The sequence below is a fragment of the Rhinolophus hipposideros genome (genome assembly GCF_964194185.1).
Source record: "Rhinolophus hipposideros genome assembly, chromosome: 8".
Taxonomy (NCBI): Eukaryota; Metazoa; Chordata; class Mammalia; order Chiroptera; family Rhinolophidae; genus Rhinolophus; species Rhinolophus hipposideros.
Genome location: NC_138054.1, coordinates 87,623,111 through 87,649,668, shown reverse-complemented (window position 1 = coordinate 87,649,668; position 26,558 = coordinate 87,623,111). Strand labels below are relative to the sequence as shown.

General features: G+C 50.2%; 1 protein-coding gene across 1 annotated transcript; it reads right to left on the bottom strand.

Annotated features, from left to right (window-relative positions):
• Nucleotides 1-16,977: 16,977 nt before the first annotated feature.
• Nucleotides 16,978-23,231, bottom strand: KIAA2013. The gene is made up of 3 exons (XM_081055513.1): nucleotides 22,008-23,231; nucleotides 19,068-19,921; nucleotides 16,978-17,678 (listed from the first exon to the last, which is right to left on the bottom strand). The coding sequence occupies exons 1-3, from the start codon at nucleotides 23,038-23,040 to the stop codon at nucleotides 17,661-17,663; spliced, it is 1,905 nt and encodes a 634-aa protein (XP_080911639.1). The 5' UTR covers nucleotides 23,041-23,231; the 3' UTR covers nucleotides 16,978-17,660.
• Nucleotides 23,232-26,558: the final 3,327 nt, after the last annotated feature.

Below are 26,558 nucleotides of genomic sequence, written 5' to 3'. Positions count from 1 at the left end.
CTATGGGAAATCTCTGTGCGCCACTCAATCTTGCTATGAACCTAAAACTGCTCTAAAAAATAGTTTATTAATTTTTAAAAATCGAACGCACGATTCCACACCAATAAAGTTAAGAACATAGACACAATGGATACAGTTCTAGAAAAATATAATATTTCAAAACTGGCGTAAGAAAAATTAAACTTGAGTAGATCAATAGCCAATCAAGAAATTGATACGATAATCAAAAACCTCCGTCCCCAAAGCCTTAAGCCAAAATAGTTATAGACAAGCTCCACCAAACTTTTTAGAAGTAATTATCTCCTACCCTATATCAGCAGTTCCAGCCATTTGGAAAAACATAAAATCGCATCCATACCTGACACCATATACCAGAATAAACTTCAAACACAACAGAGATCTACCCGTGAAGTGATGATCCCACATAAGTATGAGGAAAAATACAAGTGAATTCTCTTCATGATACAGAGGGTGCCAAAAAACGTATACACATTTTTTAAAAAGGAAAAGCTATTAAAACTATAATACTCAATATATACAGGTAACAAACGATGAATAGAAGTCACATTTGACTTCTGCAATGACAAGAGGTGCTCAGAGTGGTTCCCATCAGGGCCCAGACACCTCTGATGATGGTGAACTACTGCTTGAGCAACGTTGACCGAAGTGTCCACTTGTGTCCATTTTTTTTTAGCACCCTCTGTGCTTTGAATAGTAACCCCTTATCAGATATATGATTTGCAAATATTTTCTCCCACTCTGTAGGTGGCCGTTTTATTTTGTTGATGGGTTCCTTTGCTGTCCAGAACTTTTTAATTTGACATAGCCACACTCACTTATTTTTGCCTTTGTTGAATCCAGACCTAACGCACATTTGGAGAAATGCTGACAACTCTTAAATCTGGATATCAGGTGCATATTTGTTCCTTTGTTATACTTTTCTGTGGAGCTGGAAATATTTCGTGATGAATTTTTCTTTTAATAATGAATGAGAGAAGTGAGGAAATGGAGACAAAAAGAAGAATAATGCTGTTTTACTACAGAGTTTAGTTTTACCTAATTAAAAATGCATATTGATGATTCTGATGCTTGAATTAGTCTCAGGATTTGTGAACCATTGCTCATTTGTGAACCATCGGTCATTTCGAAAAAGTCTAGTATGGAAATCAATTCAATGTCCTACCAGCTGATGGAAATGTAGCAACAGTAAAAGTTATTAAGCTTCTTTCTAAAGGTGAAGCTCAGTGGAAAATAATTGTTTAGCATGAGTAATTCTGTCTCTTGTGGCTTTAGGAAAGTTTTTTGTGCGTGTATGGTAAAATATGTATAACATAAAATTTGCCATTGTAACCATATTTTTTAATTGAAGTCTTTAATTTTATGTACAAAGAGCTGACATTGTTTCTGCAGTGAGGTAGATATTTTGAATGATTCATTCAGGGAAGTTCCTTAGTCCAACTTAATGATGCCTATATCCTTCACGTACTGACACATATTGAGGCCATTGTGGGGACAGAGCCCCAGAAAGCAGTTTCCAGGCTCTCGGCCTCATGTGGAGAGGTGCTGGCTCAGATAGTGGATGGCCGTCAGCTGTGGCTGGTTGGCCATCAGCTGTAGCCATTAAGCCATTGGTCACTGATATAACTGCCTTGGCTACGGAGGGGAGCCGAGAAGAGTGAAGGAGGAGACTGAAGGAGAGTAAGGAGAGTCGAGGAGAGTTGGTCGGTTGGCAGCAAAGCGGACAGCAGGTCGCACGTCGTGTAAACCCAGCCTCCAGTGAGACCATAGTGGTATGACTTCCCTACCTATGGCTCCGTGGGTGTTCCTTTTTGGCCTCACCGTGTCCTGCGTTCTTATGTGGGGAGCGGGAGCAGAGACCCCGCAGGCCACCCCGCCAGACACCCCGCACGACAGCCGTATTTCCGGATCAGACCGTATTGCTTTGAACAGACATGGCAAGAACGAGAACCCTGGCTAAATTTTCTTGCATGATTCCAGTAGAGCTGCTGGTGACTCATCTTGCTCTCTTGCATGCAACGAGGTAAAAGGCATTGTAAGCATTTTTAAGTACACAATTCAGTGGCATTAAATATTACATTCACAATACTGTATAACCATCACCACTATTTCCAAAATTTATTATCCCCCCCAAACAGAAACTCATTAACCACTAATTCCTTATTCCCCTCCTTTCCTCCTGCTACTACCGAGCTGGGGTCCTTCCTCTCACCTGAAGTCAGCCAGCCACAGCCCCCTCTCCATTTCCCATCCCACCCCCTACTATTGCTAATTTCCTCTCTCCCAGATCTTTGCCCTCTCCCATCAATGTTTAAATCCTTTTGTCACTCCCTTGATATCAAAGAAAGGAAAAGGCTTTCTATGACCTCCCACCCCTTCCAGCTGCTCTCTCTCTCTCTCTCTCTCTCTCTCTCTCTCTCTCTCTCCTCCACTCTCTACCCCCACTCACTCCCTTATCAATTCCTGGCAGTTGGGCTTTCATCACCCCCACTCCCTGGAACCGCCTCCGGCCAAAGTCACCAACTTCCTTGCTGTGACATCCACTGGCATTTGCAGCTAGCTTCTTGACCTCTCACGGACATTTACCGTAACTGACAGCTCTCTTCTTCTGCCCTTGATTTCTCTGTACCGGCCCCCACTCCTGGTTTTCCTCCTGCCTCCCTGGCATCTTTTTAATCTCCTTCAGTGCTCCTCCTGCTGCACCCACCCCCACCTCCGTTTATACCCCCATCCCCTAAGGATCTACCTAGACTGGATGCTCTCCTCACTTCCCACCTTTTCTCAGGCCTTGCCCCACGCCAGCCAGGCCACCACAGATTTCTCTCTGGCTTTAATGCTCAAGCTTCCTAAATCACCCCCCACCTCCCGCCCCCAAGCCTTCTCGTCTCCTACAACCGCCACAGTAGCTCCAATGGTTGTCAAACAGTGGTTCTCAGCCTGGCCTGCATCACAATCACTGGAGGAGTTGTTCAAACCCAGCTGTCGGAGCCACTCCCAGTTTCAGATTCACTAGGTCTGGAGAGGGTGGGACCTGAGAACGTGCCTCTCTAACAGGTCCCAGGGGATGCTGATCTGTTGTTGGTCGGGGACCACATGGTGAGAAGCACTGTTTTAAAACACTGTTCTCTTGGGAAACTCTTCCCTGTGCTGCCATTGCCCTCAAGGTAAGCCCAAGCTCTTAGTTTGGCATTGAAGGCAGTCGGTTTACTCACCCTCTCAGCACTGAGCCTCCCTGCCTAGGATGCCCTCAGCACGCGACCGCTATGGATCGTTCAATGCTCTGCTCAGATGTCACCCACCACTCTGTGATCAGTGCTCATCACACACACCTGGCTCCCCAGCACATAGAACAGTCATTGAAGATGAAATGTTAGGTACGTGCTCTATCTCTAGAACCCAGCACAGAGTTCAGCACATTTTTCTTTATTGTAGGAAGATAACATTGAATGAAGATGATTGTTTTCAAGTTTTGTTTTATAATTTTAATTAATTAAATGACAATAAGTATAAATTAAACTATAAAATAATTCAAATTATGTGATTTTAATTATTTTATTTATTTAAATCCAAAATAAATTTTACTTGGAGTGCCACTTATAAAACAGAAACTGTACACAACTAGCCTGAGAAACAAGGGCTTGAACCGGAGTAGGGGGGGGGGGGAGGGGGGGGGAGGCGAAGGAAGGGGGGAAAAAATAAAAACAAAACAGACATCTTCCAGGCTGGACCAGGGTCTGGTCTACATCCCTCCGCCCCGGCCCCTGGCGGTAGTCCCGGTCCCGGCGCCAAAACGAGTGAACTGTTTAAGGTGTTTCCGGAAACCGGCGAGTGACGGCTATATTTGCATACCCACAATGCATTGCACACAGGATTATATCCAACCATAAAAATCACTAGATTATCCTTTTTACTTTGAACTATGTTTTCCCAAAATGAGATGTATCTCACATAATTCTCTGGGAAAAAGAAAGAAGTCACTAGCTCTTCCGGGTAAATAATCACCATTAGAGTATTAGGAGTGGCAGTTATCCGAGGAATGTGGGCTGTGAGCGGTAAGTATACTCTGGTTTCTCTTCAGATCGCATAAATCTTTCGCCTTTTACTAAAGATTTCCGTGGAGAGGAACAATTCTGAGTTTTGAACCAATTTTTTGAGGTCTTGCTTTTTGCAAGACTAATAACTGTGTTTAAAAATAGTACTGGTGTTAATTAGGAACTTTGTACGTTGGTCAAGTTGGGGTGAAAGTCTCGATCTATGTGGTTGAGAAGTACGGCAGTTCCCCTAGTAGATTGACCTTAGGGCTAAGCCAATTCCAGGAATAGGTCTCTGCTAATGAACATTTGAGTTTACCAACGCTGTGCCTTGGTTTTCTCAAGTTTCAGCACTGGTCTTCTGGAACCAGGATTATGTTCCAAAACCGAAGTACCACCGTGCAGCTTGCGCTTCTACCCCGAACAAGACATGGCAAGCACAAGCCAGCTTGGAAGAGGCAACAGGGAACGCCTCAGACACCCCTGTGCCGTCCCAAGCCCGACCTCCTGAGCACCAACACGGAGTCATATTTTAAAAAATGATTCTTGGGCATATCTGTCCACAAACATTTTTTTCCAAGAAGGTAAATGCCTGGTAAGTCTCAGCACCTTTCTGATTCTGGCTGTAAGTGTTGCACTTATTTTAAGTTTTGACTTTTTTAAAATAACTTTTTTAAAAATTGAAGGTTTTCTATGACATTTTTATAAATATTGCTGTTGGTTTTGTTTTTGTTGCTGATGAAGTAATTTAGCCCTAAAACTAAAACGGGTCATTTGTTACAAAAAGGAATGAGACAATTGATGATGGTTATAATGGATTTGATAAAACTCAAGCAGTGAATTTTTTAACCAATCCCATTGGCCACGACTTAGTTTCCTGGTCACGCCTAGCTGCAAGGCAGGCTGGGACATGTAGTTTTTCCTCTAGGCAGCCATGAATTTTGCTAATAGTGTTTGAATACTGGGGAAGAAAACTAGCAGTATCTGCCCCAGTAAAGGAGGGAGGGAATCCATCCCGAAGTTCTCTCCTTGGGCTCCCCAAGCTCTTCCCTGTGACCAGTCTTGTATAGAGAACCATGACTCCAAGCTCAGGCAGTTACCCACAGTCAAGCCCTGCTCCATTATTCCCAAACATTATTCAAGTGATAGGATAGTAACATTTTTTTAAAGATATCTATTTTAATAAGCTGTAAAATTTGTTTCCCAAATGTTAGTTAATGGACCTCTGCCAATTTCTAATGAGTTTCACTAGCCTAAAAGGTAATACCAAAAAAGAACATATGTGGGGACAGAGTCCCAGAGAGCAGTTTCCAGGCTCTCTGCCTCATGTGGAAAGGTGCTGGCTGGAGTAGTAGATGGCCATCACCTGTTTCTGGTTAGCCATTAGCCACTGATATAACTGCCGTGGCTACATTGGTGGGTTGGTTGGCAGAGAACCCGACGGTGGATTGCAGATCGTGTGGATCCTACTTCGTGTGTCTCACCCGGCTGCTAGTGAGACTGGGGTGCAGGAAGACCCCTTGTTGGGGTATCGGTGGATGTTTTGCTCCCTGTGTCTCCAACCCAGCCGCCAGCGAGAATATAGTGGTATGACTCCCCTATCTATGGCTCCGTGGGTGTTCCTTTTTGGCCTCACCATGTCCTGTGTTCTTATGCGGGGAGCGGGACCAGAGTCCCTGCATGATACATGGTGCAGCGAACAGGCCAGAGTTTTCAAAGGGGTAATGGAGCAATTTATACGTATGATAGGTCAGTTTCATGAGCAGGGTATGGTGCCGGCCAGAGCTCTTTGAAGGATGGTGGAGCAGTTTGTGCGTATGAACACTCAGTCTCAGGAACACTGTGAAGAGTGGTGCCAGGAACAGGAAACGCTATCTGCTTGAGAGAAGCGTGACCCCTCGGTGAATTGGTGGTCCTCTGAAGCCTCCGGATGGCACGCCGCCGTATTGGCCAAAGCAAGCGTTATCTTCCTTTTGGTGGTCTACTGATGCCGTGGGCTCCTTGAGTTGTGGACATTTTACACTGAGACCTCCACCCACTCAGACACCTGGCACGGTGAGCAGGATTCTGACCAAATAGGAATGGTGTCTGACTCTGGGCAGGAGGACGTGTAGCCCCCACACACTGTGTGGTGCCCGGTGGCCACTGTTCTCAGGAGTTGGATCCCCAAGGAGGGGGGGGGAGAACATGGATGGCTCTCCGGCCAGCATGGAGAGGGCCCTGCAGGCTCTGGCTGAGTGGTTCCTGAAGGAGGAGAAGGCTACAGCCAGCCGCATGGGCTGGATGTTCCTCACTGTGTTGCATCGTAACACGGAGGACAGGCTTAATGAAATAGCTCAGGGGCAGGACCAGCAGCCCCTGTGGGAGGCGCTGGAAGCTCGGGTCCGCCTGTTAGAAGAGGAGCCCCATAGTGGAGACTGAGGCAGAGGCGGAGGACACCAGTGGAGACAGTGTAACTCCCCACCCCCTTGCCTGGCCCATCGTGCAGCAAAAGGTAAACATGAACAGCTTTTGGGCCCCGGTGGTGTTGCTGCCAGTAACCCATCTGTGACTGAGTTCACAACCTATACCCCTTACACTCCCACTGAGTTGCAGGAGCTGGGGAGGCGCCCTGGAGAGCCGATCTCAGCTTGGCTACTACGTTTATGGGATAAGGGGGCAGACAGCATTCTTTGCTCCCAGGCAAAATGGAAAAGCTAGCCTTTGTGATGGGGCATCGGTCCCTGTGACAAAAGTTACAGAACTGCCATAGGTTGGCCCAAGACCAGGGCAACCACTCTAATGGACTGGCTCACTGCTGTGGTACACACAGTATGGGGACACGCTAGCGAGCTGCCAGACACTGAGTAAATGGCAGTCATATAGAGAACTTACTCAAATCATACATGAAATGGGTATGAGACATGCTATTTTCAACCCTAATATGCAGGGACCGGATGACGAGCTTTTTACAGCCAGCATGAGAGATATGGTTTTGGATCTGCACCTGCGAGTTTTTTGGATCCTTGGTTGCCATTCTTACACCCTATGTGGGGCGACGGATACATGAAGTTACAACTGCCATGGCCACCCTAGGGGATGTTGAAAGCTGGAAGCGAAGGAAGTTAAGACAAGAGGTCCGCGCAGTTGAGACCCAAATCAAAAGTAAAGGGGCGAGGTCGCGGGCCTCAGAGAGTAACACACGCACAGATGTGGCGATCTCATGGCAGCAGGGTGGAGCGGGGAAAAAATAGACCGACAACCCAATGCACTCTTGTTGGAACTTTGGAAACAGTTGCGTCCGGAACAGCAATTCCAGAGAAGCCTAAAGGAGAAGTCTGGGAAAGCATGACCTGTGTCCCTCCAGGACTTCACGCAGCTGCTTGAGGCCACCTCCTTCCAGCTTGATTAGGGGTGGGGCCAAGGTACCTGGTCAGAGGGGACGAGCAGGGACCGGAGGCCCCATGTGGAACTGTCCATACATTGGTCCCCTACTAATGTGCAGAGGGTTTTGGCCCTAGTTGACACTGGCGCAGACTGCAGTCTTGTTTATGGGAAGCCAGAACTGTTCCCCGGACCAGCAATCTGCATTGATGGCTACAGGGGAAAGACTGTGACTGTGAAAGCCGTTTCCTTACCACTGGGTATAGGAAGGCTTCCCCCTCGTACCTACAAGGTTTATGTCTCCCCTGTTCCAGAAATATTCTAGGGGTGGACGTGCTACATGGCCTCAGCTTACAGACATTGGTAGGAGAGTTCTGTCTCCCGATCCGGGTGGTGAAAGCAGTGACACGCGGGCATGCTCACCACCTTCCTCAAGTGTTGCCACAGCCCTGGCGCGTGGTTACAATGCGACAGTACTGCCTGCCAGGAGGGCAGGAGGAGATTGGTCGTACAATATTGGAATTGGAGAAGGCACATATTGTGAAGCCAAAGCACAGTCCCTTTAACTCCCCAGTATGGCCTGTCAAGAAGCCAGATGGGACCTGGCGAATGACTGTGGACTATAGGGAGTTAAATAAAGTGACACCACCCTTGCACACTGCAGTGCCTTCAGTACATGATTTAATGGATTGTCTGACTGTCTGCCTGGGGACATCACTATGTAGTGGACTTGGCCAATGCTTTTTTTCTCCATTGACATTGCACCCGAGTGTCAAGAGCAGTTTGCTTTTACTTGGGACAGGTGGCAGTGGACTTTTCAAGTCTTTCCGCAAAGATACTTGCACAGCCCCACTATCTGCCACGGGCTCGTAGCCCAGGAGTTGGGAAAGTGGGATCACCCATCCTCTGTGGCCTTGTTTCATTATGTTGATGATATTTTACTAACATCTGATTCTCTTTCAGATTTAGAGCAAGCAGCTCCCTCTCTTCTCCGCCACCTTAAGTCATGTGGCTGAGTGGTAAATGAGGAAAAGGTCCAAGGCCTTGGCTTATCTGTTAAGTTTTTGGGTGTTGTGTGGTCGGGTAAGACAAAGGTCATACCTGAGGCGATTATTAACAAAATACAAGCGTTTCCCCGGCCGAACAAGGTCTCCCAACTGCAGACGTATTTGGGTCTGCTGGGGCATTGGTGGGTGTTTGTACCCCATTTAGCACAAATAGAAAGGCCCTTGTATAACATGACAAAGAAGGGGGCCTCGTGGAATTGGACAGAGGCTATAGAGCAAGCCTTTGTTGCCACAAAACGGGCAGTGCAGCAGGCACAGACCCTACATGTAGCAGACCCTGGTCGTCTGTTTGAACTTGATGTTCACGTAACCCAAGAGGGGTATAGTTGGGGCCTCTGGCAATGGCTAGAGCGTCTCCGGTTGCCAGTGGGATTTTGGTCCCAATTGTGGAAAGGAGCGGAAGTCCACTACTCTCTAATAGAGAAACAACTGGCTGATGTGTATGCAGCTTTAGTGGCCGCAGAAACCCTCATAGGAACGGCACAGGCATTGGTTCAAACAAACTGTTCCATCCAGGGGTGGGCCCATATGTGGATCCAAGGACCCAAAACGGGGGTGGCACAGACCACCACCTTCGCCAAGTGGGGTGCCTACTTGGAGCAACGTTCAAGCCTTAGTTCAAGCCCTTTGAGCACAGAGCTACAGCAAGTCTTGGGGCCTGTGGAGCTTGCAGCCCAGGCTGAGCCAAGTGTCCTGCCTAGAGGGGAGGACTTGGAGCCCTCACCCTACAGAGAAGGACAGCCTCCAATACCTGAAGATGCCTGGTATACTGATGGCTCTTGCCGGGGAGCTGCAGCTGTTTGGACGGCTACTGGTGTGCAGCCCAAAACAGACACCATTTGGTTTGATACTGGGATGGGCCAGAGTAGCCAGTGGGCTGAGCTACAGGCTGTGTGGGTGATAATCAGCCACGAGCCTGGGCCCCTAGTTATTTGTACTGACAGCTGGGTGGTGTACCGAGGCCTAATGTTGTGTCTCCCTACGTGGGCTCCAAAACTGGTTGGTAGGACACCGTCCACTGTGGGGTCAAGCCATGTGGCAGGACCTCTGGGACCTAGGACAGAGAAAGGAGGTGACCCTAATGACCCTGTGAATGCATGTCACAGGTCATTCCCCTTTAGTGTCCCCAGGTAATGATGAAGCAGATGCCCTAGCACGGGTCCGATGGTTAGAAAGGGCTCCTGCCACTGACATGGCCCATTGGCTGCACAGGAAATTGCAGCACGCTGGAAGCCGAACCATGTGGCAGGTGAGCAGACGCCGGGGTCTGCCTTTGAAATGGCAGGAGATAGCAGATGCCTGCCATGATTGTGCCATCTGTGCCCAGGACAGCCCCCAACGGTGGAGGCTCCCTTGGGAGATATAGCAGATTACACGAGGGAGGGTGCCCCTCACTCGCTGGCAAGTGGATTACACTGGACCCCTGCTAAGGCCCGCAATGCGATATACGCGTTCACAGCAGTTTGCTTGGCCGTGTCCGGCTGCGGATCAGCGGCATACAGTGGTCGCTCTTACACAGCTATGCGCCCTCTATGGGCACCCCCAAGTCGTTGAAAGTGACGGGTACTCATTTTACGGGGCAAGAAGTGCAGCACTGGGCTGCCAGGATGGACGTGCAATGGTTGTTTCATACCCTGTACTATCCACAGCAGCTCACATGACGGAATGCTACAACGGGCTTTTGAAGCAAGGCCTCTGGGTGTCAAAACACCCTCACAATGCGCGACTGGGCCTCACGTCTGTGGGACGTTCTGAGAGTCCTGAATGAGAGACCACGGAAGGGAGGGCCCGCACCAGTAGAAGCTCTGCTACATCGAACGGCCGCTCCCATTCAGTTACAAGTTACCACCAGTGAGACTCTGTTAAAGCCAGGCTACGGCAGAAATGGAAACATTTTGCTGCCAGGACCCACATGATTGAAAGCAGGGGAACGGCAGCAATGGACTTGGCCCTGGAAGGTCAAAAGCCCCCACTGTTGGTGGTTAGGCCTGATAGCCCCATGGGGGGCTGGTTTGATCCATGATTTGCAAGTGACGCCAGGGGTTGTGGCCGAGTGGCCACTGCAAGTGACTATGGTATATGGAGTTCCTGATGCCGGGACGATTTTGCAGGCAACCTATGTGCTCTAGCTATGGCCTATTATGGGGTCCCCTGTTCTGCTACATGTTGAAACTATGCAAGGGACCCCAAACACTGCCATAAAGGTCTGGTACCACAAACCGGAAAGGTGCCAGTGGCAGCAACCCTCCTTTCCCAGGACAAAATGCTAGCGTGTATCCTCCCAGATGGAAGGGATTTGCCATTGTTAGTTCCTAAGACTACTATTCCTTTCCGCCCGTAGGTGCCTATGGCCTAATACGGCACAGAGCCCCTCACAGAAGACACTTGTCACTTAGATTGTGAGGCGAGACCTTGCAGGGGTGGAGTGTGGGGACAGAGTCCCAGAGAGCAGTTTCCAGGCTCTAGGCCTCATGTGGAAAGGTGCTGGCTCGGGTAGTAGATGGCCATCAGCTGTTACCAGTTAGCCGTTAGCCACTGATATAACTGCCGTGGCTGTGTTGGTTGGTTGGTTGGCAGGCAGAGAACCAGACGGTGGATTGTGGATTGTGTGGATCCCACTTCATGTGTCTCTTCCAGCCGCCAGTGAAATTGGGGTGCAGCAAGACCCCTTGTTGGGGTACTGGTGGATATTGTTCCTTTTTGGCCTCACCATATCCTACGTTCTTATGTGGGGAGCGGGACCAGATCCCTGTATGACAACATATTTTTGCACAACTAAATGCATTCCATTTAAAGGACTGCTCTTCATTCTGATATTATGCCATTTCTACAGTTTTAATGTTAAAATGTGTTTTAAGAAATTATGGTGATAGTGGATAGCATTTATTTGCTTGACAACTTTGTGTGGCCTTAGATTTTTGTGTGTGTGTGTATGTGTTTGTGTTTTAATTTTACTGATCCTTCAAATCTAAATGTTTGGAAACCCTTTCAGAGCAGTTTACTACATAATTTAATATGTAGTCTGTGTGTTAAGCACCCTGAGACTTACTGTGTGAGGACAGAGACAGGAGTGCAGTTTCCATGCTCTCGGCCTCCCGTGGAAAGGTGCTGGCTCAGGTAGTAAATGGCCATCAACTGTGATCAGATGGCCATCAGCTGTGGCTAGTTGGCCGTCAGCTGTAACCGGTGAGCCATTGGCCACTAATATAACTGCCCTGGCTACGCAAGCAGCGGATGGTAGCTGGCAAGCGTGGATTGCAGTTAGCACAGCAGATTGCAGTTAGCAAGGGGTGGGTTGGTTGGTTGGTTGGTTGGTTGGTTGGTTGGTTGGTTGGTTGGTTGACAAACAGAAAAGCAGATGACAGATTGCGCATCATGTGACTCCTGCCTCCTGTGTCTCCAACCCAGCTGCCAGCGAGACTATAATGATATGACTCCCCTACCTAGGGCTCCGTGGGTGTTCCTTTTGACCCACCTAGGGCTCCGTGGGTGTTCCTTTTGGCCTCGCCATGTCCTGTGTTCTTATGAGGGGGGTGGGAGCTGAGACCCCGCATGATAGCCTGCGTGACGTATTGTCAGGAAGACAAAAGTCTCAGAGAAGGCAAAGCATACTCATCTCTATTTAACACCTATTGACTTTGTTCTGATTGGGATTCAAGTAAGTCTTATTTACTAACACTACCAGGAGTGACGTGCGAAGATGAGTTAAGAAAGCGTTTCGCCCTCACCGGTTTCAGTGTAGCCAGTGAGCATTCAGTTAAAAACGTAAGAGTGAGTGCCATGGACCCTGTGAGTGAGTGGTCCAGCAGTTGCTGGAGGACAGTGGAGACCCTGGACCCTGAAAATGTGGCATAGTCGAGAAGAGGGAAAAACTATGCTAAGTAGGCAGGCAGACAGGAACCAAAGCTTGGAGTCCATTCTTGCATGAGGACCAGAGGAGCGTCTGTGTTGGAACATGGCGAGGACAGAATTGGAGAGGGAGGTGCTGGCGGGCTGCACAAGTTCTGCTGTTCAGGGATAGATGGCTGAATGTGCAGCAGTGGACGTGAGAAGGAAGGGTTGGTTAAAGAGTCACATGCAGTCAGTACCAAGGAGACTGGGAGAGCGACTTAATTCAAGAAATGCATAAGACGAAAGAAACCAAGATGAATGACCAGGATGGTAACATTCTTTGTTTTCTCCCAAGCAAGCAGCTCCTCACGTGTCCGGCTCTGGTCAGTCAGAATTATATACTGGTGGCCAGTGCTTCTTTGGGCTCTGACGACTGGGTGTGTACCTGCTTTAGGGTTTTTGTGTGTTTGTTTTTTTTAACTTGTTTGTTGCTCACTTTGGGCAAAAACAACTAAACAGTTTAATGAGCTCTCCAAGCACCCACATTCCAGTCTCCAGAGACCATTCTCTTTTCAAAGAAAGCAGACTCCTTGGAGAAATGGCTGATTCCAGTCATGAGCCAGGAAATACACCACCTTGAAGAGACTCCTGTGGGTACAGAGTCCCAGAGAGCAGTTTCCAGGCTCTCGGCCCCATGTGGAAAGGTGCTGGCTCTGGTAGTAGATGGCCATCAGCTGTGGCTGGGTGGCCATCAGCTGTTACCAGTTAGCCATTAGCTACTAATATAACTGCTGTGGCTATGCTAGGGGGTGGTTGGTTGGTTGGTTGGCAGAGAAGCAGACGGCGGATTGTGCCTCATGTGGCTCCTGCTTCCTGTATCTCCCACCCAGCAGCCAGCGAGACTATAGTGGTATGAACCCCCTACCTATGGCTCCGTCGGTGTTCCTTTTTGTTCTCACCATATTCTGCGTTCTTATGTGGGGAGCAGTAGTTGAGTCCCTGCATTATACTCCTAAGAACCAAAGGCTATCAAGAAGATTAAGATGAGTACCCCTAATTTCCTTTGAGAACCATCCTCTCCTTTTATCCTCTGTTTAGTGGTTTGAGATTGATCAGCTCTGAGGATATGGCCTGAGTGGCTTAACCTAATTATCATATCCCTTGCACCTGGCCACAGCGATGGGCCACCCAATCAAGGGTGAACCTTAGCACTTTAGTTAGGAATGCTGGGGTTCAGACTCTGCTGGCCTTAGCTAGCAGAGAACATCAGTCTTGTGATAACTGGCTTCACTTTTTATTTTAAATCTCATGTTTGTTTTTTATTGGGGAATATTGGGGAACAGTGTGTTTCTCCAGGGCCCATCAGCTCCAAGTCATTGTCCTTCAATCTAGTTGTGGAGGGCGCAGCTCAGCTCCAAGTCCAGTCGCCGGTTTTAATCTTTAGTTGCAGGGGGCACAGCCCACCATCCATGCAGGAATAGAACCGGCAACCCTGTTGTTTTAAAGTCAGGCATCCTTAGAGCTCGTGCTCTAACCAACTGAGCCATCTGGCCACCCCTTGACTTTTTTTTTCTTTTTTCTTTTGTTACCACAGGGTAGCCAGTCTGAGGATGGAAGCCCGTCTTCAGGAAGCAAGAGAAGCATCCCGCCGAAGTACTTGAGTCTGGATCAAGCCATTCCTGAAGCTCCTACTAGACTACACTGTTCTGTGAACCAGCACTTTTCCTCTTGTGTAAGCCACTTAAAATGAAGTTTTGTGTCACTTGCAACCCCGGAAGTCTTAAGACACAAGGATCAAATGACAGAATGCATGCAAATGCAATCCAACGAGCATTCTTGGAACATCTATCCTGTGCCAGGCATTGTGCTAGTGTCTGGCCATCCAAGGGTGATACAGTCACTGCCTTTCTGGAACTGAAGCTAGTGGGGAAGTGCCAAACACGCAGATGTTCATCAAATGTAAACTTTTCCACTTTGTCACCAAGGGCCAGGTGCACCGCTTGCTAGAGGATTCACAGGGAACATTGACTGAAGCAAACGGTTATCTGAAGCTTCCATGGGTCGAAGTCCCCAGGAGTGGCTCCCAGGAACCAGGAGCGTCAGACTGTAGGAGGCTTTTTGCTGGGCCAGTGCCCAGCAGCTGAGATGACTCCACTCTCCCTGAACCTCCTTTCTGCAGAGGATAACTGCCCTATGGTGAGTGGGTGACCTGCTGCGGTTCTGGTTCATATGCCAGAACTCTAACCAGATATCAGAAGCTTAGGCCACTGCTGCTTCGGGGCGGGGAGGGAAGTAAAAACAAGACCCCAAAGTGCAGGTTATTTTGTTCCTAAGGTTTTTTTTAAAGTCAGGCATCCTTTTGAGGATGTGAAGAAAGATACAGAAACTCTCCTCATGAAAACAAAAATATGTCCACACATTTTGCAATTCCAGGGGTTCACGGTCCCTTGCAGCCAGGTTATGAACTCTTGAGCAAGAAAAGCTCTAAGGTGTCTTCTCTCCCGAGGTCCTGTGAATCTCTTTATTCTTGGTTTGTTATCACCCCTGAAATGTTCCATTTCTTCACTGGAAGAATATGTGCGTCTTAGTAGTTTGGTCTCCTATAACAAAATACCATACCCTGCTGGGCTTGTAAACAACAGAAGAGTATTTCTTACAGTTTTGGAGGCTGGCAGTCTGAGATCCGGGTGCCAGCAGGGCCCCCATTCTGATGAGAACCTCTTCTGGGTTGCAGACTGCTGTCTTCTCCTTGTGTCCTTACATGGCAGGTAAAAGACTACAGAGTTCTATGGAGTCTTTTTTATTAGGGCAGTGGGGGCCTGAGCCTGCCAGGGCCGGCTGAGGAGAATGTCTCAGAATTCACACTGGAGGGGGGCCCTTGTCCACTGGCTCCATCTCCCATGGGGGAAGGGCTGCCCCAAGCAGTGTTATCATTCATATGCTTCAGGACTACACACGCGCTGAGTGCCACGCAGCTTCCTGAAGGTGAGAGAGAAGCTAAAGCAAGGTGCTGTCAGCTCCTTACACCATGCAGAGCTGGTGGCTGCAACCGCAGCAAGAGTCAGCGGTGGGCTGAGGGGACATGAGATGGGGCACAAGAGGCATGTGGTGCAGGTAGGCTTTCGGGGAGTTAGTACATTTCCAAACAACTTTTCAGCTGTTGGGAAGTGCTGGGGGGCATGCAATCAGATTTTCCATACCAGGTTTCTGCCCCTGAAAAAGCAACGTGATAAATAAAGCCTCTTTGATATCCCACCAGAGAGGCTGAGAAGACAGCTCCTCCCAGTGCACGAGTGGACTGTGTGAAATGGACCCACCAGTCAGTGCCTCTTGTCAAGCAGCTTGCGGCCAGCTGAGGCCCGCCAGCATTTTCCTTCTGCGAGGGGTGATGCATGGAGGCCCTGCAGAGGTTCAGGGTAGACAGTCATTTTTACAGCGGGCTGCTGATGCCATTCTGGATGGGAGGAGAAATGCTTTACCCACTTCCCATCTTTCAGTATCCATCAGAGGAGCAGAATGAGGAGGAATGGAGGATGGGGGCTCAGAGAAAGGCGGGGCCTAGGGCAAGGCCGAGTTGGCATTCTCACCTGGCACTCGCTGGTTGCTCAGTCCTGGGCAAATTGTTCAGTCAGAGGTTATTTCCTCGTCTCTCAAACTGGAATCTTAACCCTCAGCAACCTCCTCCCCGCATAGGGCCACATTCATGTAAACTACCTAAGACATATGGTGAGCACTAAGAGCTATAATTCACAAATACCAGTTTATTGAAATTCTGGTTGTTCAGCCAGTAAGTATCTCTAGGGCACCAAGTACATGGATTTGTTTTTACATTGATGGGTACCCACATGTTGGGTTTCAAGTTAAACAGAGTGAGTGGGGCTATGAAGTGCGGCTCTTGTCAAGCAGCTTCCAGTAACGCAGTGACGGGAAGGCATGTCACACTATAGGTCCTGTTCCTTGAAATGGGCAAGCCAGCCAACGGCCCAGGCCGGAAGAGGAAGGCATTTCTGAGCTCTCCACTATCCAGAGCAGAAGTGGAAAGTACATGGGACTGAAGCGCCTGGAAAAACAGGGCAGCTGGTAGTAGAGCCTGCCACTTGTTTACTTTGTCTCCTGGCCATCTGTTGTGGGCCACAGTTTCTTGGCAAACAAACCAGGCTATCAGGTGAGTCGGGCTGCTTAAACCAACCACGACACTGAGAATGCCGGCCTCCCCAGGTGTGTGCTGCCACGCCCAGCTCAGGCTTTTCTGGTCCAGGGGCCAGCTCCATTCTCCCCACAAATAGGGAGCCGTATCTTAGTTTCAGGGAACCGGCATAAGGCCCACTCGGGGTTTCTCCTGCTGCCTAGTGCTCTGGCCAGCAAAACCCAGGGCAGGAAAGTCTAGGCTATTTAGGATAGGCAGGCGAGGGCACTGCACCAGAAAAAGGACCAGGGTAATGCTTTACCAGCCCAACTGGCCGGGCTACCCAGAGAACACCCAGGGGAGCAGAAAGGTGCCCTCCTCTGTATCTGAGTGTTCTCTGAGAGTAGACATGGGAAACACAATTACTGTTGTTACGGCGGGGTTAGCGGGCTGGCCCTTCCGCTTCAGACACTACCCAAAAGTCTGGTGATGGAGGGAGACAGCATCTCCAGAGGTTTCAACCACACACAAACCGGTCACGAAAGTTTGAAAGAGATTTATTTAAAAACAGAACAAAAGAAAGCTTTGGTATTTCAAAACCCAACAATCATCAATCACTAGAAAGTTAAACACCTCCCCTCAAGCCCAGAAATACAAAACCACAGCTCTCCACAGGCTCATGATATAAGAGACAATGTGCAAACCCGAGGATGACCCGAGACCCACGCCCTCCACGCTGGCAGCGTGTGGGGCCTCCAAACACCGCCCCGGCGGCGAAATCACCGCCAAGATTCACTGTCTAAGGAGGATGCAAAAGCCATCCAGCAAAATCTCAACAATAAATTAAAAATTCAGTCAAGAAGCAATACATTAAATTAGGAAAAAAGCCACAATTTTTCCTAGACGAGAGTCTTTTCAAAAGAGGTTCTATTTCCTGGGCCAGAAGAAAGCGGGAAAGTGGAAGGAGCGAGTTCAATTTCAAGTATGTTCCACATAGTTCATTTTATTGAGTGGAAAGCTTACAAAAAGTCCACTGGCCCCTCCCCTCCCGCTCCCCAATGCGAAGTCCTGAACATCCGCACGTGCGCGTCTGCGTCACTGGTGTCCCCCCAACAAGGCACAAAAGGGTGGGTGCTTTCAAAGGATCCCTTGTTCGTAGCAGCAGGACTCTGAGTGCTGGGTGTCTTGTGCAATTGGTGGCTGAAAGCAGGACTGTTGGCTCGCTCAGACACTGGGGTCTTCCTGTTCAATTAACAAAACAAGCAGTTACTGCTGGCTGCCAACTCTGCGGACAGCTACAGAAACACTAAGGGAAGCAGGCGATGGCGGCGGCCCTGGTGACGCCCCACCCTGAGACAGCTCCTGGCCCAGGGACAGGCTAGAACTACCACGGAGGTAGTGGCTTGGGGACTCCTCAGGCTGGTGCAGTGATCGCTGGGCTCTGCTGTGGTGTGGACATGGGGCAGGACCCCCTGAAGGCACTTTGCCTTGTCCCCGGATTACGTGGGGAACCGTAGTGGATGGGTATATGCCCGATTAAGAGCAGAGAAGCCGACCAACCAGCAGGCAAAGCAGCCCACCAGCTACAACAGAGGCTGCAGTGCAAACCCACACAATGCAAATGAGCAGCGTTCTAGCACAGCGGGCCCTGCACTGGTCTTTTTCATCTGATTTTCCATTTGTTCTTCAAGCTTGAGGAGCTCAGACCTGCCTCCCACTCTTCTCCCACTCCTTCAGGTCGAGTGCTACTTCCTTCTCCTAGTCCAGGCCACAAAGCCTTCTGTGGAGGTGAATGAGGCATTTATTTCTTAGAGCTTCATGTACCTCTGTACTCTCACCATCTGGGGAGGAAGGGAGGGGGAGGGGAGAGGAGGGAAGTAGAGGGGAGGGGGGGGAGGGGAGGGAAGGGGAGGGGAAAGGGGTAGGGGAAGGGAAAGGAGGGGAAGAGAAGGAAGGGGAGGAGAGGGAAACAAGCTCTGCTCCCTCAACAGCACTCTCCTGTGACTGCCAACAATGGCCTTCCTTCTGGTCTTTCTCCTGGGGAATCCTGGCAGTGAGAAAGCGCGGAGCACTGGGTGACAGGGTAGAGGAGGTGGCCTCCCGAGACAGCAGTCCTGATCCCTAAGATATATTCCGGAGGAGAGCCCCACAGCAATGGTGGTCAAAGTCACGGCTTCCTGGGGGCAAAGATGTCTCAGGGAACAGGAGGGGACTGACCTTGTCCTGTGCCGACAAGATGAGCACCTTGGGCTGGCCCTCAGCGACAGAATGACCTGGGAACCGCGGTGGACAGGCCCTCGGGTGAGGCGGGGGTTCCACCAGCAGTTTATTAGATAGAGGCTTCAGGTCAATGCAGGGGTTCACTGAGATTTACGGGGGAGGGAAGGGAGACAACCGCCCCCATGCCTGGGACTCACCTATCCACACCTGGTTTTCTACAGGTGTCCCTTCCTATGGGCTCCTCTCGAAAGTCACTTTTTAATGTCCTTTCAAAACATACTCGGCTCCTCTCTCTGGGTTGAGGGCTGAGGGCCCTGGCTTAAAAGGACAGCCCGTGACTGCCCAGGAGTCGCCCCCTCCTGCACTCAGGAAAAAGCCGGGCCTTGGGCTCTGCAGACACGGGGTTTATACCTTACTCCTGAAGAGGGGCTTGGCCCCTGGCCCACAGTACTCGTTGTAGATGAGCTTGAAGAGGAAGAGGTGGAAGAGGGTGATGAGGGAGGCCACGCTGAACCAGAAGAGGAAGGGCAGCCCGGGGTCCTGCTGGGCCATGTGCTCGTCGTGGGCCAGGATGGCCTTGAGGTGCAGCGTGTGCCGCAGGTCCTGCAGGTGCGTGAGGTCGGTGGAGATGTACAGCAGCGGCGTGATGGGCTGTGTCACCATGACCGAGAAGGTGTGGCCCTGGGGCGCCGAGGTCAGCTCCACGGGCTCGTGCAGGCAGCCTGCCTCGCAGGCGTAGACCTTGCCGGGCTGGCCGTGGGACTCCACGGACACGTGCAGGTACGGCTTGCCCTCGGGGTCCGCCAGCACGGCCAGGTTGATGTGGTCGTTCTTGTAGCGGATGCCGTGCAAGGCATAGCTGTTGTGCAGCACGTCGGGGTCGGCTTGGAACTGCAGGTGGTTCTCGGTGAACTGCAGCCCCCCGAAGCTGAGCACCATGCCCTGCAGGATGCCTGGGGCGCCCACCTTCACCAGCCCCTTGCAGCCACGCTTCTGCAGGGTCAGCTTCCACAGGTCAGACAGCTGCAGGATCTGCTGCACGGAGGCCAGCCAGCCCGGCCAGAGGTTCTCGGCGTGCATGGTGGCGTGGCCGCTGAAGCAGTGATCTTCGTAGCTGAGCGTCGACTCCATCTGGTCTCGCTCCTTGTGGCTCAGGCTGGGGCTGAGAAGTGGGGCCGGTGAGCAGGACAGCATGTAATACAGGGTCAGGTTCACGGTCAGGCCAGACGGAGTGTGGGCGTCCGTGATCTTCTTCATTTCCACACCTGTAATGCCACAAGGGTTGAATGTCAAAAAGAGAACGGCAGGGTTGGGAGGCTGAGGTTAGGAAACAGATCGAGAGCAGCAGAGACACCGTTCTGGCCCTAGGGACGCGAGTTCCCGTCTCCGTCAAGTAAGACAGAACGTTATCCTGCGCGGCTTCCTCACATGACCAATTGAGCCTGAAACCGAAAATCCTGTTAAAAGGCCGTGGGGCCTCGTGCCAGAGCTCAGACCACACACTTAGCCACGACTTGGGGCCAACCCTACAGCACCAAGTAAGTCCAGTCGGACACTGTCATCAATGCCCGGGCCCGCTCACGTCTGTCCCTCCAGTCCTGTAGCTTTACAGGACATCTGAGCACAGGCTCTCCCAAGTTCGTAGGACCTCTAGACTCAGCCAGCTAACCGCCCGCCTGGTATCTCCAACTGGACGTCGGACAGGCATTCAGAGCCTACCACGAGTGAATTCTTCGAGCCCCAAACCTATCCTTCCCCAACTTGTCTCCAGACACCTGCTTGAGTCCTCCCCTAAAATTCAGGAGTCACCCGCCAGTTCTCACTCCCCACAGCTGGTCCTTGGAAAGTCTGGGCGGCTTCACCTCCAAAAGTATCCGAATCCATCCACTTCTGTCTCCGTGGTCACAATTCGGGTCCCCGCCACCCTGCTCTCTCGCCTGGGCTCCTGCAAACACCCCTCATCTGGGCTCCATGCTCCACTTTTGTCCCTATGGTCTCTAGTCTGCATCCAGCAGCCAGGGGGATCTTTAAAAACGGGCATCAGATAGTCTCTGCCCTGCTCTCCATCCCACTCACAATAAAATTCACCATTCTCACCAACACCTACAAGACCCTTGAGGATCTGGCCACCGCCAGCCGCCCGTCTGACCTCACCTCCCTCTATCCTCCCCTTGCTCACTACTTGCCAGCCACACTCGCCACCCATCCGAACCCACTCCTGCCTCAGGGGCTCTGCCCTGCTAGCATCCTCGTTATTCAGGTCTCAGCTTACGTGTTTCCTTCTCAGAGAAGCCTCCCTGACAACTGGAGCGAAACAGAGGCCCCACCCCACTCCCACACACTCCAGTCACCCTCAAACACGCTTTTAACCTTTCTCCATGGAACTTCTTATCCTAAAAGCTATCTTGCTTATGTATTCAAATTTTCACTTTTCTAATAATTTGTCTTCCTCCCATCCAGAATTTCGGCAAGCACCATGAGGACAGGAACTTTGTTTTGTTCACTTCCATCTCCTCCATGCGAGAACAGACCCCAGCAGAAGCATTCAATACTTGCTGAATGAATTACAGACTCTGAGCAACTAAATATATGGATTCAGACAACTACCGTGTTTCCCCGAAAATAAGACCTAGCCGGACCATCAGCTCTAATGTGTCTTTTGGAGCAAAAATTAATATAAGACCCGGTGTTACTTTACAATAAGACCGGGTCTTGTATTAATTTTTGCTCCAAAAGACACATTAGAGCTGATGGTCCGGCTAGGTCTTATTTTTGGGGAAACAGGGTAGAACCCTGGAAACCAAAATCTCTTATCTAGAACCAGCCTTTCTTTTCTTAAACAATCAAGGGAGAAAGAAGTTTTCATTTGACAGGAGCCTCCCATCTTCTGAGAGATCCCACTACCTCCCTGTGAAAAAGCTGCGGCCACACCAGCCAGGGCACACCTCAGCCTCGCGGGAGGTCAAGAAGCCCATGGCTTGTCACTAGCCAGACTGTGGGGAACTGAAGAAAGAATGGGGATCAGCCAGGCCTCTCTCTGCCTGTTGGTTTATTCTTTGCGAACTGACCTCCAAAACCACTCTGCTCACATCAGGCCTTACCAACAACAAGACCTACCCTCTGTGCTCATTTTTTCATTAGAATCTCATAAAAGCCCTCAGAGGTAGGTGCTGCTCCTGTTCCAAGGACACGTGACACCAAGCAGTGGAGGAGAGTCAGCCCCAGGTCAAACACCAAGCCCAACTTTTAACCATCCCATTGCTCTCCTTCAGTGTGGCTTCTGCAGACTCTGCAGGGGCATCTCCAGGGTGTGAGGTGTGGCCTATGAACCAAGTACCTGCCAGGCCTCACCTGGGCTGAAGAGCTGAGCCCAAAGGCGCTGGTGGTCCTGCAGCAGCTCAGCTGCAGGCATCTCCAAGAGCTCCAGCATTTCCTTCCGTGCCAAGTCCTGGAGCACCTTGAGCTCCTTGGCTGCTTTGTTTTTGAGCAGCTGGGGGTTAACAGGACCTGAGACATGCACTACCCACAGCACCGTCTCGTCCAGCTGCGTCTTGGGAGCCACTTGGAGCCGGTTCACTAGTTTCTTGGCGGCCACCACCACCAGGTGCACCAGCCCCGTGGAAGAAGACGGGGACCGGCCCGAGTAGAGGAGGAATTGATGGTCTCCGACCTTCTCCAGAGTACTGGTGAAGGCCCTGGGAGACGGGCCAGCGGTGGGCCCCACAGTCTGCAGCGCGGCCACGCGCTCCGTGGGGTTGTTGAGCTGGATGCGCTGCAGATAGACGTGGGGTCGGCCCCGGTGCGCCAGAAAGTCTTCTTGCAGCAGGACACAGTCGCGGCCGGATCCCGTGACGAGGCCGGAGGCCGAGGCTGGCCCGGGGGCGGCGGCCGCAGCGCCGAGACCTGGGGTCCCGAGCTGCAGGCAACGCACCCGGCGCAGCAGCCCTTCCCGCAGCAGCAACACTGCCTCCCCGGCTTCGGAAAGCGCACTCAGCGGGCGCAACTGCACGAAGGGCACGAAGTCCGGCGCCACGGCGGGCTCCCGCTCTCCGGGGGTCACCCACAGCCGGTTGGCAGCCACGTCCAGGGCCAGGAAGCCGTTGGCCACCAGGGCGGGCACGCCAGGGCGCAGCGGCACGGCCTCGCCGCGCTCCCGCAGGCCGCGCCAGGCGCGCGTGGCCGCCTCCAGGCAGGCCGAGGGCTCGGTGGCACCCCGCTTGCCGCCGGCCCAGGGCAGCAAGTGCAGGCCGCCCGCCGCCCGCCGCGCCCCGGAGCCCCCGAACCACAGCAGCAGCAGCAGGAGGCCGAGCAGGCAGAGCAGGCGGCGGGCCCAGCTGCTCGACAGCAGTCCCGGGAGCCCCTTAAGCCGCTGCTGCAGCCACATCGGGCCGCCGGGCGCGGGCGCGGCGCGGGGGCGGCCGCTGGGCCCGCCGCCCAGCCCACCGGCCCGGCCGCCCGCGCCTCACTCCCAGGACTGGACCGCGGCGCCCACTCCGGCTCCTGTCGCAGCCGCCACCGCCGCTTCCTCTTCTTTCTCGGTTGCCTCTGGCCGTCAAACGACGCTGGCCGTCAAGCGCCGCCGACTCTTTTGCGACACCTGAAAACGAGGAGGGCGGAGGAGGAAGAGATGGGCGGGCCAGAGCGGAGGAGGCGGAGCCACAGGGAGGGAGGGACGAGACGCGCTGGGGGCTGGAGCACGTGTAAGGGGCCTGCAGCGTGAAGTGGAGGGAGGAGAGAGGTCTCGGGGCCACTGAGACATCCGACTCACTTGTGGAAAAAACACCTGAGCCAGCCAAACAGGACACGTGTCGAGCCCCGTTTACTACTGATGGATTCAACAGCCCTAAGATGAAAAACAATAAAACATTTTTTTTTCTGTAAAAATGACCATCCTCACTGCAAAACAACTTAGTACAGAATTTTTTTAAAAAGAAAGGAAGGAGGGAAGAAAAGAAAACAGACAAGAACCACTGTAAACTAGACTTCTTAGGAAATACTTTGTTGACAACGCTTGCAGACCTGTCTGGCTGCATGTATGGCATATGGGACAAAAATTTGGCCCAGGACTATTTCTCTGCCACACCAAGTCATCTTCATATCAACCCTGCGTTTTAATTTATTACGTAACATGAGTCACATAATTTGAAAATGCTTTCTTGTGAATCATTGATGCAGAAGTGAAATTTTGCTTTGTTTATGGGGAAAAAATTCAACGTGAGCACAGGGGCAGAATGGGGCGATGGTTTCCATCTTGGTGTAAAGACATTCCAAAGCCAGACAGTGCTTCCCAGTTGTTGAAAATGTAATGGTTATTTGAGGTGGCTTCTTGTGGTCTGTGAGCAGACACAGATGTGTTTGCCCAGTTCGAGGGCCAGCGCCCTGTGAAAAGGTGCCTGTGCAGGTGATCCAACAGTATGCTTACCTTTTTTTTTTTTTTTTTTTTGGTTATTATCAAAACACAAAATTCTGAATTACCACCGGGAGTTCACAAACCCCACAGAATATGTTTGTGGATGTGCAGAAATCCATCCATGCGCTACAGTTAGAGACAGGATCCACCCAAACCCCCACCTGTGAAATGGGGATATGAGGCTGTTTCTCATTTTTTTGAGGAATAAATAAGTTAATACAGGTAAAGCAAGCAAGGTGCATGACACACAGTAAGTGCTCAGTAAATGGAACCCGTATCATTTTGTTAATACTATAAACATCCATGTTATAGGCATATATCTAGGCCCACTTGTGTGAATGTTTCTGGGGGAGCAATTCCTGGAAGCAGATTCCTAAGTCAAAGGGAAGACTCATTATTTGTGCTCTTAACTCCATCACCACTCTCACACACTCCAGGGGGAGGGGACTCCCAGGAAAGGTCAGCAACACAGCCACAACAAAGCTAGGGTTTTAAAAGCAAGGACCCTAGCCTCAGGCTGCCTGGGTTTTGAATTGTGGCCTTCTCCCTTGCTAGCAAGACAACTAACTTCCCTGGGCCTCAGTTTATCCATAAAACGGGGATCATGAGACAGAGTAGGATTGCTCTAAGGCTTAAACTGGACAAGCACGTGAAGCATTTAGAATAGTGCCTGGCTTAAAATAAATCATTATTTAATTTATTTTTACTAGGAAACAGAATACACATTACATGATGCAAAATTCAAAATGTGCAAAAGGGTCAAGAGTGACAATTAAGTCTGCCTTCCTCCTGGGGCCTCAGCCAATCTGTTCCTCTCCCCAGATGCAACCACTGCCACTGGTTCCTTGGATACTCTTTCAGATATTCTATTGGTTTGCAGATATATAGACATACCATACATCCATATTTTTTCTTTTACAAACATGGTAGCATATGATGTGCACTTGCATCTTACTTTTTCACTTAAGGGAGCAGCCTGGAAATTCTATTTGTATTATTGTTATTAAAAGGGCTAAGTGGGAGTGGGACTAGTTGATGGGTGGAAAGGGGGAGGGGGCTGAGGGCCCGCTGACAGCCCATCTGGCAGCACAGAGTGTGGCTGTCGGTTCACTGAGGCCATAGCTCTCTCTTGGGCCAAGAAAGGACATGGATAAAAGAAGAGAAGGAAAGTGAGAAAAGCCCCTGTGGCATTGGACAACTGCCCTCCAGGCCAGCTATCCTTTCTGCACCTTCCCAGAAAAGCAGGGTCCTGTGCCTTTAACTGCATAATACGTGCTGCACACACAAGAAGTAACATCTGGCGAGCAGCCACCCCTGTTAAAGACACAGGCTCTCCTTTTGGATGAAGCTTGAACTGGGTTCAAGTTTTAGCAATCTGATGAAGGGAGGGGGATACACATACCAAAGGTATGGAGGGCAAGTGTTGCCAGGGTGAATCCTTTCTCCAGGGGAGGCCAACAGCCTTCAAGATTCCTTCCCTCTCCTGATTTGCAACGACTCTGGGGACTTGGGCCATAGGAATCTCGCTGCCCCGGGATTTTTTTCTGTTTACAGAAAATCACCATTGAGGTTCTTCTTACGTCCCAGCAAATGGGGAATTAGAGCCAGCTTCCAAAAGCTCCCTCCCTTACTGTGGTTCCACACCAGCTGTGTGACTTCGAGCAGGTTGTGTCACTTCTCTGAGCCCCCATTTCCTCGTTTTACTAATGCGGCAACACTGCCTAACTTGAAGGGCTGTCTCAAACATGGAATGAAACAGAGGTTTGAAAATTGAGCCTGGGACACATGCTCATTTTCTTCCATATCCTCCTCGAAGGGTCTGGAATTTCAATCTGCAACCTCCTGAATTCAAAAACATCCGGTGAATTCTGGCACCAAATTCTGCCCCCAGCTGCAGAAACTCCCCGCCTGGGTCCCAGTTGGGTGGTAGAGGCCACGGATTGCACTCATGCTTCTTCTCTTTATTTGCTTTGTACCTCGGGCTTGCAGCTGGGGCCCTCCTGGCCTTACTTCTACTGGTACCATCTGTACAATGAATAAATCTCTGTACCATGAGATGATCTCCTGGGTTCCCAGGGATTGTGCCTATCTTCTAAAAATAACATGTGTTGGTTTTGTTTGGTTTGTACAAATAGTATATATTCATTGTAAAACAAAATCCTTAAAAAAATTACCTGTCAATAACATACATAAATATATATAAATATAATATATATAAGTATGTTATATATGATGTAGATAACATACTAATATATAATATATAACATATATAATAATATATATAATTATATTAATATATAATATATATTAATATTAATATATAATAATATATAATGTATACAGTATATGATAATATATATAATAATGTATATTATATATCTTAGTATATATATATATATATAGTATGTGTTATATATACATATATATATTCCCACAACCTAGAGATAATCACTGTAAACATTTGGCTGTCATTATCTTTTATCATCTCTATG